General features: G+C 35.4%; 2 protein-coding genes across 8 annotated transcripts in view; one reads left to right on the plus strand and one right to left on the minus strand.

The window, feature by feature from the left end:
• The window catches only part of NUP54 (nucleoporin 54), a 38,007-nt gene extending 26,505 nt beyond the window's left edge, over window positions 1–11,502 (plus strand). Inside the window, exons 9-12 of one of the 2 annotated variants that reach the window (XM_004280183.4) lie at window positions 3,477–3,584; window positions 7,718–7,837; window positions 8,389–8,499; window positions 10,652–11,502. In XM_004280183.4, the coding sequence (XP_004280231.1) occupies window positions 3,477–3,584; window positions 7,718–7,837; window positions 8,389–8,499; window positions 10,652–10,780 (468 nt within the window). In that variant the 3' untranslated portion in view covers window positions 10,781–11,502. The remainder of the gene's footprint in view (window positions 1–3,476; window positions 3,585–7,717; window positions 7,838–8,388; window positions 8,500–10,651) is intronic. The other variant, XM_049709386.1, reaches the window with a different exon arrangement.
• The window catches only part of ART3 (ADP-ribosyltransferase 3 (inactive)), an 84,062-nt gene continuing 81,186 nt past the window's right edge, over window positions 11,387–14,262 (minus strand). For all 6 annotated transcript variants that reach the window (XM_033406501.2, XM_049709403.1, XM_049709402.1 and 3 more), the window contains one exon: window positions 11,387–13,699. In XM_033406501.2, coding sequence (XP_033262392.1) covers window positions 13,563–13,699 — 137 coding nt within the window. In that variant the 3' untranslated portion in view covers window positions 11,387–13,562. The remainder of the gene's footprint in view (window positions 13,700–14,262) is intronic.

Below are 14,262 nucleotides of genomic sequence, written 5' to 3' on the forward strand. Positions count from 1 at the left end.
TCTTGTTGTGGAGCATGGGCTCTAGGTGCGTGGGCTTCAGTAGTTGCGGCACACAGGCTCAGTAGTTGTGGCGCATTGGCTTAGTTGTTCCGTGGCATGTGGGATCTTCCAGGACCAGAGCTTGAACCCATGTCCCCTGAATTGGCAGGCAGATTCTTAACCACTGTGCCACCAGGGAAGTCCTTAACTTTGTAAAGGTTTTTAACCCACGTGCCTATGAAAAGAATGTGGATTCTGCTGTTCTTGGAGTTTTCTGTTAATGTCAGTGAGATCCATTTGATAGATTGTTCAGTTTTTCTATATTCTTACTGATTTTTTGCTCTACTAGTTCTATTGTAAGAGGAGAGTTGAAGTCTCCAGCTACAATTGTGGATTTGTCTTTTTCTCCTTTCATGTATTTTGAAGGTTTGCTGTTAAGTAGCTAAGTATCTAGGATTGTTACATTTTTTGGCATATATACTTTTTATTTTTCCATAATGTTCCTCTTTATCCCTGGGAATCCTCTTTGCTCTGGAAGTCTACTTTCTCTGATATTAACATAAAGCCACTCCAGCTTTCTTTTGATTAGTGTTTGTATGGTATGTCTTTCTCCATCCTTTTACTTTTAACCTACGTTTATCATATTTGAAGTACATTTTCTGTAGACAGCATAAAATTTAGATTTAGACCTACAATCTTATTGTTAACTGTTCACTCTATTTTTCCTTCCTATTTTTCCTCTTTTTTGCATTCTTCTGGGTTATTTGGACATTTTTTAGTATTGTTTTTAATTTATTGTCATTTCAACTATCAGTTTTTTTAGTGGTTGCTCGAGGGCAGTAGTTCTCATTGGGGGTTGTGGTGGTGGTGATTTTGTCCCCCAGGGCACATTTGGCAGTATCTGGAGACTTCTTTGGTTGTTACAGCTGGGCGGTTGGGGGGATGCTACAAGCATCTAGTGGGTAGAAGCCAGGATTCTGATAAGTATCCTACAGTGTACAGAACAGTAGCACTCCAACAAAGAATTATCTGACCCGAATTAATAGTGTTAAAACTGAGAAACTCTTTTCTAGATACCATAATGTATTTCCTTGCACTAGAGCTAGAGCTGGGTTTCAACACAGCCCAAAACTTCCAGGTTTTGGGCCGTGTTGAAACCAAACTTGGGGGGCTGCCAGAGAGGAAAATAATGGTAAACTCACCACTGGTTCAGTGATACTTCAAATTCGTGTCTTCTTCCTCCTGCCACTTTTCATTTTTCAGAGTCCTCAGGTAGTTGCCCATGCATTATGTTCATTTTACAGCTGTCTTCAACAGGAGAGATAGAATGGCATGTACCTAGTCTATCTTGTCCAGTTTTTCTATTGGGCGTCATGTCTTTTCTTTTTGGATTTCAGGAGTTCATCATTTATTATAGATTTTAACCCCTAGTCTGTTTATATCATTTTAAATATCTCCTACTTTTCTCATCTGTTAACTCTGTCTTTAGTGTCCATAGTTGAACAGCAAACCCTTATTTTGTTGTTGTTGATTTACAATGCTCTGTTAATTTCTACTATACAGCAAAGTGATTCAGTTTTACATATATATATATATAGTTTTTCATATTCTTTTGCATTATGGTGTATCACAGGATATTGAATATAGTTCCCTGTGCTATACAGTAGGATCTTGTTGTTTATGAAAACCTTAATTTTAATGTAATGATATCCATTGGTTTGTTTTGGCCTTGTGTTTTCTTTTTTGGGAATTTGCTTAAGAAATCATTCCTCACCTAAGGTCTTAGAGTCTCCTATATTTTTTTTCTATGATTTTAGACTTTAACCTTTCCCATTTGAGTCGTCTGTCCTCGTGGAGTTCACTTTATATATACTAAGTGATATGAACCCAACTTTCTCTAAATAGTGGGTCAGTTTTTCCAATGTCATTCACAAAAAAATTATTTTCTTCAATGATTTATCAAAGAAAGCATTTATCAAACCAAGTTCCCATATATATGTGATGTAGTCTGTTCTTAAATCAGTTTCACATTTTTTTACTCTTATGGCTTTGTAGTATATCTTAAATATATTTGGTAGAGTGAATCTCCAATCTTCATTCTTTTCACATTTTTAAGCTCTTTATGGATCTTCATTCTTCTATAACAGTTTTAGAATGAGTTTATCAAAATGCTAGAATTTTAGTTGGAATTGCATTAAATATATAATTTGTAGATAATTAAATCTTAATAATATTAAATTATTCCATTATGAACATGTTGTTTCTTTACTCATTGAGGTCTCTCGTGTTCTTTGTAACAGTTTTTAAAATAAGCTCTTTAAAAATCATAGGCATTTTTTCTTGGTTAATTCCTAGACTGTTTTAGTGTTTGTCAATAAATACTGGGAGTGGGTAACATTTCTTTTATTCTTAGTATTGCTGGTATAGAAGAATAATTACTCTTTTTGTCTAGAAGCCCTGCCAACTTTTCAAAACTGAGATGGGGAGGGTGCCTGGGTTACGTAATATAAAATATGGTCACCTAATTTTGTCCCTTCAACATGGCCTGGCATTGGAAAGTTTCCTTAAAAGGTGATATGTGTAGGTAGACATGCTAAAATATGTCTTGTACAATCTTCTTACCCTCTTACTTATAACATCTCAATGTAAGCCAGTGTCATAGAATGATTAATTATGATAGGAACAATAATGGGGTTAATTTTGATTGGGAAGCTATAATTAAATAGGATTTTAACTCACTCTGTAAGGTTAAGACTTTCATAAGGTGGAACAGTAGGATTTCAGGCTAGGGAAAGAGCAAATCAAAGATCCAGAGACATAAAAATGTCTTCAGTTGTGTGATATCCTTCCTTTTCCCCTCCACTGTGAGCATATCCCTCCATAATATTCCTTTACAATTGATATTGGACTATATACTACATTTTAGGCCCCTCCTGCATGTCACTTTATAGATCTTAACTTTTTCCATTAATGGCCTGGTTGTTGGCTCTGTTCTACAGTATTATTTCAAGTTCCTTAATTATTTCTGAAGTGTATTATTTTATTTTTTTTTGCGGTACGTGGGCCTCTCACTGTTGTGGCCTCTCCCATTGCGGAGCACAGGCTCCAGACGCGCAGGCTCAGTGGCCATGGCTCACAGGCCCAGCCGCTCCGTGGCATGTGGGATCTTCCCGGACCGGGGCACAAACCTGCGTCCCCTGCATCAGCAGGCGGACTCTCAACCACTGCGCCACCAGGGAAGCCCAACAAGTATATTATTTTTCTATACACTTTGCCTCATCACTAAATTTTCTGGAGCTCTAAAGAAATTTTTGAATGGTACTTTTTAATTTTTAAATGTACAAAAGGGGAAGAAATATAAAAGGAGATTTAAAGGAAAGGAGTTTATATTTTGAAAGATGAATGTTAGGCTCATTTTTTGCATATAGGTAAACCTGATAAATAGCTGTGATACCTATATTTGATTTACCTTAAAAAAATTTTTTTTAAAAAAACAGATCATATCTGAAGATATTGGTGAATTACAGAAGAATCAAACTACAACTATGGCCAAAATTGCACAATACAAGAGGAAACTCATGGACCTTTCCCATAGAACCTTACAGGTAGTAATTTGGACTTTTTTCCAACATTTATAAGACTTGTATACATGATGGAAATGCTAAATATGGATTTTTACAATAGAAAAAAACAGACTAAAAGGAAATAACAATAATAGTCTGAAACTGAAAGTACCAAACTTTCTCATTAAAACCTGGAAGTTGGAGGAGAGATCTTACAGGACTGGGTGAAGGACGTGAAAATATCCTAAAATTAGCATTTTATTGAGAGGGTGGGGGGAAAGCAGTGAAAAAAAAATCATCGTGGTGCAAGAAAAGTATGCATCAGATCATTAATATCTGGTTTTCATAAAAATAGTAGAAAAATACAGTTTTGATTTTGAGTGCTAGAAAAGGGAGTGTAACTGTTAATGAATGAAAAACAATAGAACTTGCAAATTAACAAGAGGAAGTAAAAGAATGAACAGCAACAAAAGTTGAAATTATCATGAAAACAAACATTATATAGCAGAATCAATGGGATACAGCAAAAGCTGCACTCAGAGGACAATTTATAACCTTAAAAAATCTTCATTTTTAAAAGTACAGATGCAAAAAGTAAAGAACTTAGTACTGATCTTAAGTTAGAAAAATACTATCGATAAGCCAACAGAAACCAATAAGAGAGAAATAAAGATAAAGTGAAATAAATTTTAAAAATTAATCATAATAGAAAGATTAAATGGAAAAGCTGTTTCTTTGAAAAAACCATTAAGGGACTTCGCTGGTGGCCCAGTGGCTAAGACTTCCACGCTCCCAATGCAGGGGGCCTGGGTTTGATCCCTGGTCAGGGAACTATATCCCGTATGCTGCAGCTGTGGGTTCGCATGCTGCAACTAAAGATCCTGCACGCTGCAACTAAAAGATCCCACGTGCTGCAACTAAAAGATTCTGCATGCTGCAACTAAGACCTGGCACAGCCAAATAAATAAATAGTTTAAGAAGAAAAAAAGACCATTAAAATGGCAAAACATGAGTCTGAAGAAGGAATAAAAGACTCATCTCATGAGCCTGAAGAAGATAAAGAAAAATTAGAAGTGAGAAAGGAGACATTATCACAGATATACACAAGAGAATAAGAAAATACTGCAATGGAATTCACAGCAGTAAACTGAGAAGTTAGAGAAAACAGATGATTTTCTAGCAAAATTGATCTACAGAGAAAAATCTTAAATAGACAAATACCATAGAAGCAATTGGGAAAGTTATTAAAGATCAACCATGGAAAAAGCACCAAGGTCAGATAGTGTCATTGCTGAATTTTGTCTAACCATTAAAGAGCTAATTCCAAAGTTACTTTATTTCAGACAAAATGAAAAATATGGATTTTTTTAAACAGTTTGAGATATAATTCATATACCATACAATTCACCTATTTAATGTAATTCAGTGATTTTTAGTATATTCATAGTTTTGTACAACCATCACCACAGTCAGTTTTAGAACATTTTTATCACTCTAAAAACAAACTCCATACCCATTAGCAGCAACTCCCCATTTCATCCCAAACCCCCCCAGCCCTAGGCAACCACTTTCTGTTTGTATGGATTTGCCTCTTTTGGACACTTCATATAAATGAAATCATATGGTATGTGGTATTTTTTGACTGGCTTTCTCTCACATAGCATAATATTTTCAAGGTTCATTCATGTTGTAGCATGTAATAGCACTTCATTCCTTTTTATTGATGAATAATATTTCATTGTATGACTATACAACATTTTAATTTATTCATCAATTGATAAACATTTTGGTTGTTTCCACTTTTTGGCTAGTATGAATAATGTTGCTATTAACGCTTGTGTACAAGTATTTGTGTGGATTTATGCTTTTGTTTCTCTTGGATGCATAAACCTAGGATAAGAATTGCTTGGTCATGCGGTAACTCTTATGTTCAACTTTTTGAAGAACTACCAAATTGTTTCTCAGAGCAGTGGCAGCATTTTACATCTGTTTTTAGTACCCGAAAACAAAAATTTATAAAGCAGATAATTCTAGTAGAGATGCAAATTATGCTAAGCAAAAGAAGCCAGACTGAAAGGCTACATGTGGTATGATTCCGTTTATATGATTCATGCAAAAGGTACAACTGGAGGTGGGTAACAGATCAGTAGTTGCTAGGAGCAGGAGGTAAGGGAGAGGAGGCTACAGGAGGCAGGAGGGAACTTTTTGGGGTGATGGAAATGTTCTGTATCTTGACTGTGGTGATGGGAACTTGTGTTTGTCCAAATACATAGAACTGTCCACCTAAAAAGGGTCAATTTTGTTGTATGTGGATTATACCTCAATAAATCTGACCAAAGAAAACAAATGCAGAAATTCTAAATGAAATATAAGTGAAGAGAATCCAGCTATTTATCAAATTCTAAAGGAATATACTTTGAGTAAGGTTTATTTCAGGAATGGAGGGTTGGTTTTATAACAGGATATCTGTCAACATAATTTATCATAGCAACACATGGAAAATATGTTTTCATAAATGTAATGAGCAGGGTAGTTAACTAGTATAAAGATTGAAAAGAGATCATCTCTTTTCGCTGATGACATGATTGTATATCTAGAAAACCCAAGGAAATAAACTATAGAATTAATGTGGCAAGATGGCTCAGTATGAGGTAAATGTACAAAAATCAGTGTTTCTTTATACTATTAATGGAAATAGGAAAATATTTCATTCACTATTATGAAAAAACTGTAAAATACTTAGGAATAAATTTGAGGAAAATATACAGTCTGAATTAAGGTTTTCACAAATAGAGAGACAGATAAACCATATTCTTGGATGAGAAGACAATATCTACTTTATAAAATTTAAAAATGAATTACAACTTTAAAAAAATTGAAATCTTTCAGTTCATAAATAATTGTTTTGAGAATAGCTGCTGGGGGGAACAAAAAAGATAGTGAAGGGGACTTGCCTTATCCAATTTTAGAACCTATTTAAAGCTCTTGTAATCAAATCAATATGGGATTGGTGTAGGATTGGATGTAAAGATCCATAGAAAAGAATAGACAATCCAGAAATAGACGCACACGTATCTTAATATGACAGAGGTGGTATTTCAATTCAGTGGGTTTATTTAATAAGTAATGCTAGAGTAACTGGCTATCCATCTGGAAAATAAAATTAGACCACTGTATCACACCATATACAAAAATAAGGGGTATTAAAGACTTAACTCTAAGAAATTTATGAGGCTGCATGTACAACCTAGGGACTGGAGAGACTTTTAGCTTCTTAGAAAGCCAGAAACTGTAAAACAAAACTGACTATGTAAGAATTAGAAAATTTTGTATAGTAAAAGGTAACAGAAGCCATTTGTCAATAGTAAAGTGATTTCAGAAAAAGAAAAATCTGAATTTGCAAACAGCACTGATTTCAGTTGTAGTGTTTGTATTATACAGAGATCCTATAATTTGACCTAAAAAACCCCAAGTGAAATACGGGCAAAGAATGTATAAAGGCAGTTCACAGAAGAACAGATGCAAAGTAGTTCTTAACCATTAAAAGATGGTCCTTTAACATTCAAGGGGGGAATTCCCTGGTGGTCCAGTGGTTATAACTCTGTGCTTCCACTGCAGGGGGTCCAGGTTTGATCCCTGGTCGGGGAACTAACATCCTGCTAGCCGATCCCACAGGCCAAGTGGCGCGGCCAAAAAAAAAAAAAAAAAAAATACATTCAAGGGAATGTAGGTTTTTAAAAAAATTTGCATGATCTCTTTAATACTCATCAGGAGGATCTTCGGGAAAGCAATCTAGCAGCTTCTAAAGATTGAACACACACACTTTTAAACCCAGCAATCTCATTCCTGGGGGTCTATACCAGTAAATAAAGATATATATACAAAAATGTTTATTACAGCATTGTTCATAGTGTCAAGACTAGAAATAAAATATATGCCCCTCAAGAACACTTGAGTTTATTAATAATGCATGAAAATTATGTAGTCATTAAAGGAAACAAATTAATGTAACTTGCCTAATAAAAATGGGCAAACATAATTCAAATCTTGAACTGTTAATGATTCTATTGTTAGTGTATTCAGCTAATTTCTTTCAACAATTGATGTGTAATAAAATTACTTGCATAACTGAAAAGAGATGATTCTATCGTTGGTGGTGGCTTTTCTTTGTATAGGTCCTCATCAAACAGGAAATTCAGAGGAAGAGTGGGTATGCCATCCAAGCTGATGAAGAGCAGTTGCGAGTTCAGCTAGATACAATTCAGTGTGAACTAAATGCCCCTACTCAGTTTAAGGTAAGCACTTATAAGACCATAAAGCTAGAATTTGTTTCAGGTGTATCTGCAGAGAAATGTTACTTGGTCTTTAAAAAGAGGAATTTTGTATACTTGTTTTTTATTAAGTATTTGTTCTTTTTAATCAAAACTTCATTTCTAATGTAGACTCTTAATCATGATGTTTTGGGCTTGTATTAGTGTTTCAAGTAATGTACAAAGGGAGAATTGGCACCTTTAATTAGAGTAGTACCTATCCTTTTAAAATAAAACATTCTCTTTTAGAAATGTTGTGAGCAGTTGTAATTCACCTCAGTATTTTTATTTATTTATTTATTTATTTGGTTGTGCCGGGTCTTAGTTGTGGCAGACGGGCTCCTTAGTTGCAGCTTGCTGGCTCCTTAGTTGCAGCAGGCGGGCTCCTTAGTTGTGGCATGCAAACTCTTATTTGCGGCATGCATGTGGGATCTAGTTCCCTGACCAGGGATTGAACCCGGGACCCCTGCATTGGGAGTGCCGAGTCCTATCCACTGTGACACCAGGGAAGTCCCTCAACTCTGTATTATTTTTAGGGCCGACTGAATGAACTGATGTCCCAGATCAGGATGCAGAATCATTTTGGAGCAGTCAAATCTGAAGAAAGATATTACATAGATGCAGATCTGTTACGAGAAATCAAGCAGGTACGTGTTGCACTAGAGTCACCTTTTAAAAAGGTGAATTCACCCCTTGACATCCATTAGGATGGCTATTATCCAAAAAAAAAAAAAAAAAAAAAAAACCCAGAAAATAACAAGGGTTTAGAGGATGTGAAGAAAATGGAACCCTCATGCACTGCTAGCAGCAATGTAAAAATGGTGCATGCATCCACTGTGAAAAATGGTTCCTCAAAATATTAAACATAGAATTACAATATAGTCCAGCAATTCTGCTTCTGGGTGCATACCTAAAAGAATTGAGTGTAGGGACTCAAACAGATGATTTGTATAGCCATGTTCATAGAAGCGTTATTCACAGTAGCCAAAGTGGGAGCAATCCAAGTGTCCATAGGTGGATGAATAAACAAAATATGGCATATATACAATGGAATATTAGCCTTAAAAAGGAAGGAAATTCTCACATGCACACACTACATGGGTGAGTTTTGAAGACATTATGTGAAATAAGCCAGTTTAAGAGGACAGAAGTTGTATGATTCCACTTATATGGGGTAGCTAGAGTAGTCCAATTCATAGAGGGTAGAATGGTAGTTGCCAGGGGCTGAGGGGAAGGGGCATGGGGAGCTAGTGTTTAATGGGTACAGAATTTCAGTTTGAGAAGATGAAAAAGTTCAACAGATAGATGGTAGTGATTGTTGCACAACATGATTTACTCAGTGCTGCTGGACTGGACAGAAAATGGTTAAAATGGACATGATATGTATATTTTCCCACCAAAAGAAAGTTAATCGTTCTCTTCCCCTGTCCCCCACATCGATGAATTCTGAGGTAATACAGACAACCGAAGTACCCTAGACCCTGCTGCCGTGTGTGGGCAGCGGCAGCAGCACCTGGGGGGTCGTTAGAAATGCAGACGCTCAGTCCGTACTCTAGACTCTGAAAGCTACATTTTTCAAGATCACAGAGTGATTTGTATGCACAAAGTCTGAGAAGTAACTGCTCTATATCACATATTCCCAACTTACATGATGCCACATATCAATTATAAATATGTAGAGTTACTGATCCTGTCAGCCCTCAGGGGACCTGGGTGTAGGCTGGGGTAGCCGAAACCTCCAACCACTTGTCTACGGCTCACTTTCTATGAAGTTGGGACGTACTGCTCTAGCTTAGTTTCATTAGTATAAATATAGATCGGTTTAATAAAAGCTATCCAGCCATCAGCTGTGTCTAAAAAAATATATTAAGATGGTAAACTTTGTGGAACCTATTAGGTAGGATTAATTGGCGTGGCAGGTTGGTATGACCCTGAGGATTTTAGGTAGTTATAAATGTCATCAACAAGTCTGATTTTATTATGTGCTTTAGAGTGGATATTGCCGTTATATGCAACTAAAAATTAGTTTGGCTTCTGGATCTCGAAAAGTATACATACACTTGATTATATTCATATTTACAATAAAATTAACTGAGAAAGATTCCAGCATATTGGAATAAAGAACTATATAGAAGAGTTTATGCAGTAAAATTGGGAATAATATAAACACCTACCTAAGATGATGAAAAGCAGTATATTGTTTTGGAATTGAAGCATCATGGCTCATTACCTGTATCTCAGTTTCTTTATCTGTAGAGAAGAGGTAATAATGGTACTCCCAAAGAGTGTGCTCAAAGGGATTTTAGGGATTTTAAATGAGTTAATACCCATGAAACTCTTCAAGCTGCCTTAACATCTGGGAAGGACTCTTTAAAATGCTAGCAATTGTAGTTATATCATCACTATTATCATCAGTTTGTACTTCAAAACATGGAAATCCTCAGTTTTCAGAATGATTATTTTGCTAGTCATCTATATTTGAGTACCTTCTTGCATTATTTTAATATACCTTTGTTTTTTATCAAAGGTTGATAAAAGGAACCTTTAAAACTCTGCATCTTTTGTAAAATTTCTGTTACAGATATTGTTCATTGTATATTTGATTTTATTGCTTTTTACAGTAGTATTTTACTGTATTTAAAAGTATTAGCAAAACATATAGTACAAGTGTTTAAACATGCAGATAATGAGAGCAGCCACTAAGTGCTGTGTTGCTGGTAAAATAGTGAAAAATAGCCTTTTTCCTGTGAGTAGCGTGCAGTTTAATAAATACATTGATATTTTTTAAATTCCTTCTAGCATTTGAAACAACAACAGGAAGGCCTTAGCCACTTGATTAGCATCATAAAAGATGACTTAGAAGATATCAAGTTGGTAGAACATGGATTGAATGAAACCATCCACATCAGAGGTGGTGTCTTCAGTTGACAGTTCACAAACTTGTGTTAAAGGTTTGTGAAATACATTTTCTTGTTATATCAGACCTTCCTTAAGAATGAAACTGACCACGTGGAGGGGAAAAGAAAGAAAACAATCCTCTCTCCTGACTTGGTTTTTGAGAAGGTTCCTGACAAATTGTTATTCATCAAATCTGAAATAACTGTCACATCACTGCTCTTCAGAGATAGCCTTTGAAAGATTTACATCTAAAAGCTGTAATTACTTTAAAAAAGAAGTACATAATTACCAAAAATATTTCCTATTGTATATTTTTACAACAGCATTCTTCTTAAAAATAATCATTGTTTAATGATTATTCTCCATTGAGCCTGTACTCTGCTCTCCATAGCAAGTAAATAGGAAATGTCTACTTTGCACATAACAAACTGTATAATTACTTGGCTGTTGGAGATTTGTACTTCAGAATGTAAATGTATGTCAGTTTTTATATTTGTGAATTCATCTGTGGGAGGAGTAAAGAAAATCCAAGAGTATTTAATGATTAATGTGGTTTTCTTTTCATTCTATAAAGATTTGAAAATATATTTTTATATTATTTTACTTATTTGGAATTTACAGAACACACCTAAGCAATTAGGATATAACAAAATTACATTTTATCATTTTTACAACTTTTTTTTAAACCTTTTTATTTCTAAAAAAGATGAAAAGTTATAAATAAATTCTTGATTATAATTACTTTTATATAATTCTGTCTGGTGCTTTATTTGGCTCTGGGAGAATGGCCATTCATGTCCACACAAATACTAAATCATAATCACAGCTCAAGAATTTCAGTTTTAACCTGGCTTTAAGTCTGACTTTACCCTCTAAGGAAAGTATATCAGTACTGATATATTTTGACTAGGGTACAGCAAATAAAAATTACTTCCTATATCATCCAGGATAAAGAATTCTCTAATACATCATTAGTATCTGAAAACACTGGAAAATGTGAATTAGACATGATAATGTGCAATAGTGATTCTTTAACAACTAGATAATTTTAAACAATTTTTCTGACTACAAACTGCACACCTGGGCTGCATCATTTTGGCCCCTCTTGGAATGCTTTAACTCTGCATTTCTGCGTAATGCTTTGTCTTATGATGAGAGGTGTTAAAAGAAACAGCCCCATTAACCGTGCCACTGTGTTTATTATGAGGATGGCAAGGAGTAAGGAGTGTGATGCACTGTACATCCAGAGGCCTCCCTCTGAGATCCCACTGAAGGAATCTGTCAGGATGCAGACTAGCTAGCTAACAGTTGTGTAGGAGACACAAACAAGGTTCACGGGGCTGTTTCTTATAACACCTCTCATCTTTCTCATCCATGTAGCCGAATGTGGAAGGAGTTTGCCCCTCTGCACACCCGCTCACTGTAGGAAGAGCTGGTGATCTAATAGATGAGACCTGTTACTCATTGAGCCACATTCTCTGTTGGGCAGATGGCTAATCATGTATAGCATGCTTACTTCTCTAGCCTTTCATTTTTTGTCCTCTCGTATGTTAGGTTTCTAATTTCACAAGCCCTAGATAGGGCGCGGGGTCTGCCTTTTAAAGACAGGCCCAGTTAGCCTCCTAAGTTTTGATCCTGCTGGTGACTACATGTGTAAGGCAAGGCCTGTGGTCCTTGTTCATGTAGCTGGTTAGATAACTGGACTTGGTCTGTACCTGAGTTGTGTTCCAAGCAACTGATAACCAAGTTCTAGATTTGGGTGGAAATGAGAAGAAAAGACCAACCTTGGCCTCTGGACTAAGTTGTGTTCTCCAGCACAATTTATAGACGTGCTGTGAACTGGTTCTTGTGGTAAGTCCACTCAAAATTCTGAACATGAAGAGAGGTAAATGGTAGAATTAAAGCACACTGAACCCCTAACAAACACCTAGTTGAGCTTTCATGTAGTTTTTCTGAATCTCTGAAAGTGGCCTTAAGTCCTTTTTTGAAACACTGGCAGTGTAAACAAGTGTCAGTTACCAAAGCCCATGCCTAAATCAATTACTTTTCAACCACCACAATACCTGGGGTAAAAGACTACTGTACTGTACTCATTTTCCTTGCTTATTGAGCCCACATGTTCATTCAGTACTGTCTGCCTTCCTGGGTTAACATGAGGTTCAAGTTAGGGACTACGTATGTGAAATACTTGGTAAACTGTTGTGTTTATAACAATATAAGGTGTTCATATATAGAAGGAAAATGAAGAGACTGAAAGAATACACTATTTGAATAGAAGTCAAAGTTTGATCCTTTAAAGATAAGTAGAACACCTTTAAATTCTAATTAGGAATTAAATTCAGGTTAACCATTAGCATTACTGACATTTTAATATCTAGCAATTCTACTGAAATTATAGCTAATAATTTTAAAGTCTTATTGAATTAAATCAAAAGTATACAGTTTTTTGCAATCGTAAGATTAATATAGAAATAAGTGAAAAATGAATTCTGTGACATCTGGGTCAGCTACCTGAATTTGTTAATTACATTAATATGTAATTCTCATTTTATCGAATGACTTTGGCCAACAAGTGAAAAATACATCACTCCTTTCGATGATTTCTGTGGGATGCCTGTAGCATATTTCAAGTAATAAAGAATGTATCAAAAAGCTAGTCTGTCTTGAAACTTGTTTACCTTGAAATTATCAGAATCTCAGTGTTTGAAAGTATTGAAGCACAAACGTCTCTGTACCGTTCTGTACTAAAGCACTCGAGTCTAATAAATAAATAAATCAGCGCCCCCGCCCCCCAAAAATTAAAAAGAATGTATCAGACTACAGAGCAACAGAGATTTAGAGCAGAAACACTGATTAAAATGATGAATGTCCCAAACGGTGGAAGGAGCATTTTGCCAGATGATGCGGAGGTATGGATTTTGGGACCTGGAACTGGACCTGGAGCTGGAGCTGTTAATGAGAAGACATAGTCATTGACACATGTCATTTTTAGTATCAAGTTTCATCCACCTACACCATATATCCTGAATATGTGAACATCCAGGTTGAGTTTTACATGAAGTAATTCTAACCAGGACAACTTTAAAATAAATATAGTTCATTACAGATTTGGGGCTATATTTTCATATATATCATCAGGGTGTGCTGATCTAGGTTTTATCTAAGATTTCACAGGCTTTTTAGTATCTATGTAGACAAGGTAGTTTTTTTGTTCAAGTTCTCTAGAATTTCTTGGCAATTTAAAATTTTCATTTTCTGTATATGCAAGATGAAGTTAAATTCTGTGTCTTTTCTATTTCAAGATAGTATATTTCATATGCATATTCTACCAATATACAGTGTAATATTTTACAGTGTAAAAAATTGCATTTTTTAAACAGCCCTGCAAGCTGATAAAAAAATTTTTTTCCCTCTATACATAAAACACTACTCTGGAGAAAACTGCTTCCCTTTCACCTGAACTAGTGGAGAGAGGTACAGTGGAGTCCAGCCATCTCAGGATGGTCTGTTTC

Source organism: Orcinus orca, chromosome 4, assembly GCF_937001465.1.
Source record: "Orcinus orca chromosome 4, mOrcOrc1.1, whole genome shotgun sequence".
Classification (NCBI taxonomy): Eukaryota; Metazoa; Chordata; class Mammalia; order Artiodactyla; family Delphinidae; genus Orcinus; species Orcinus orca.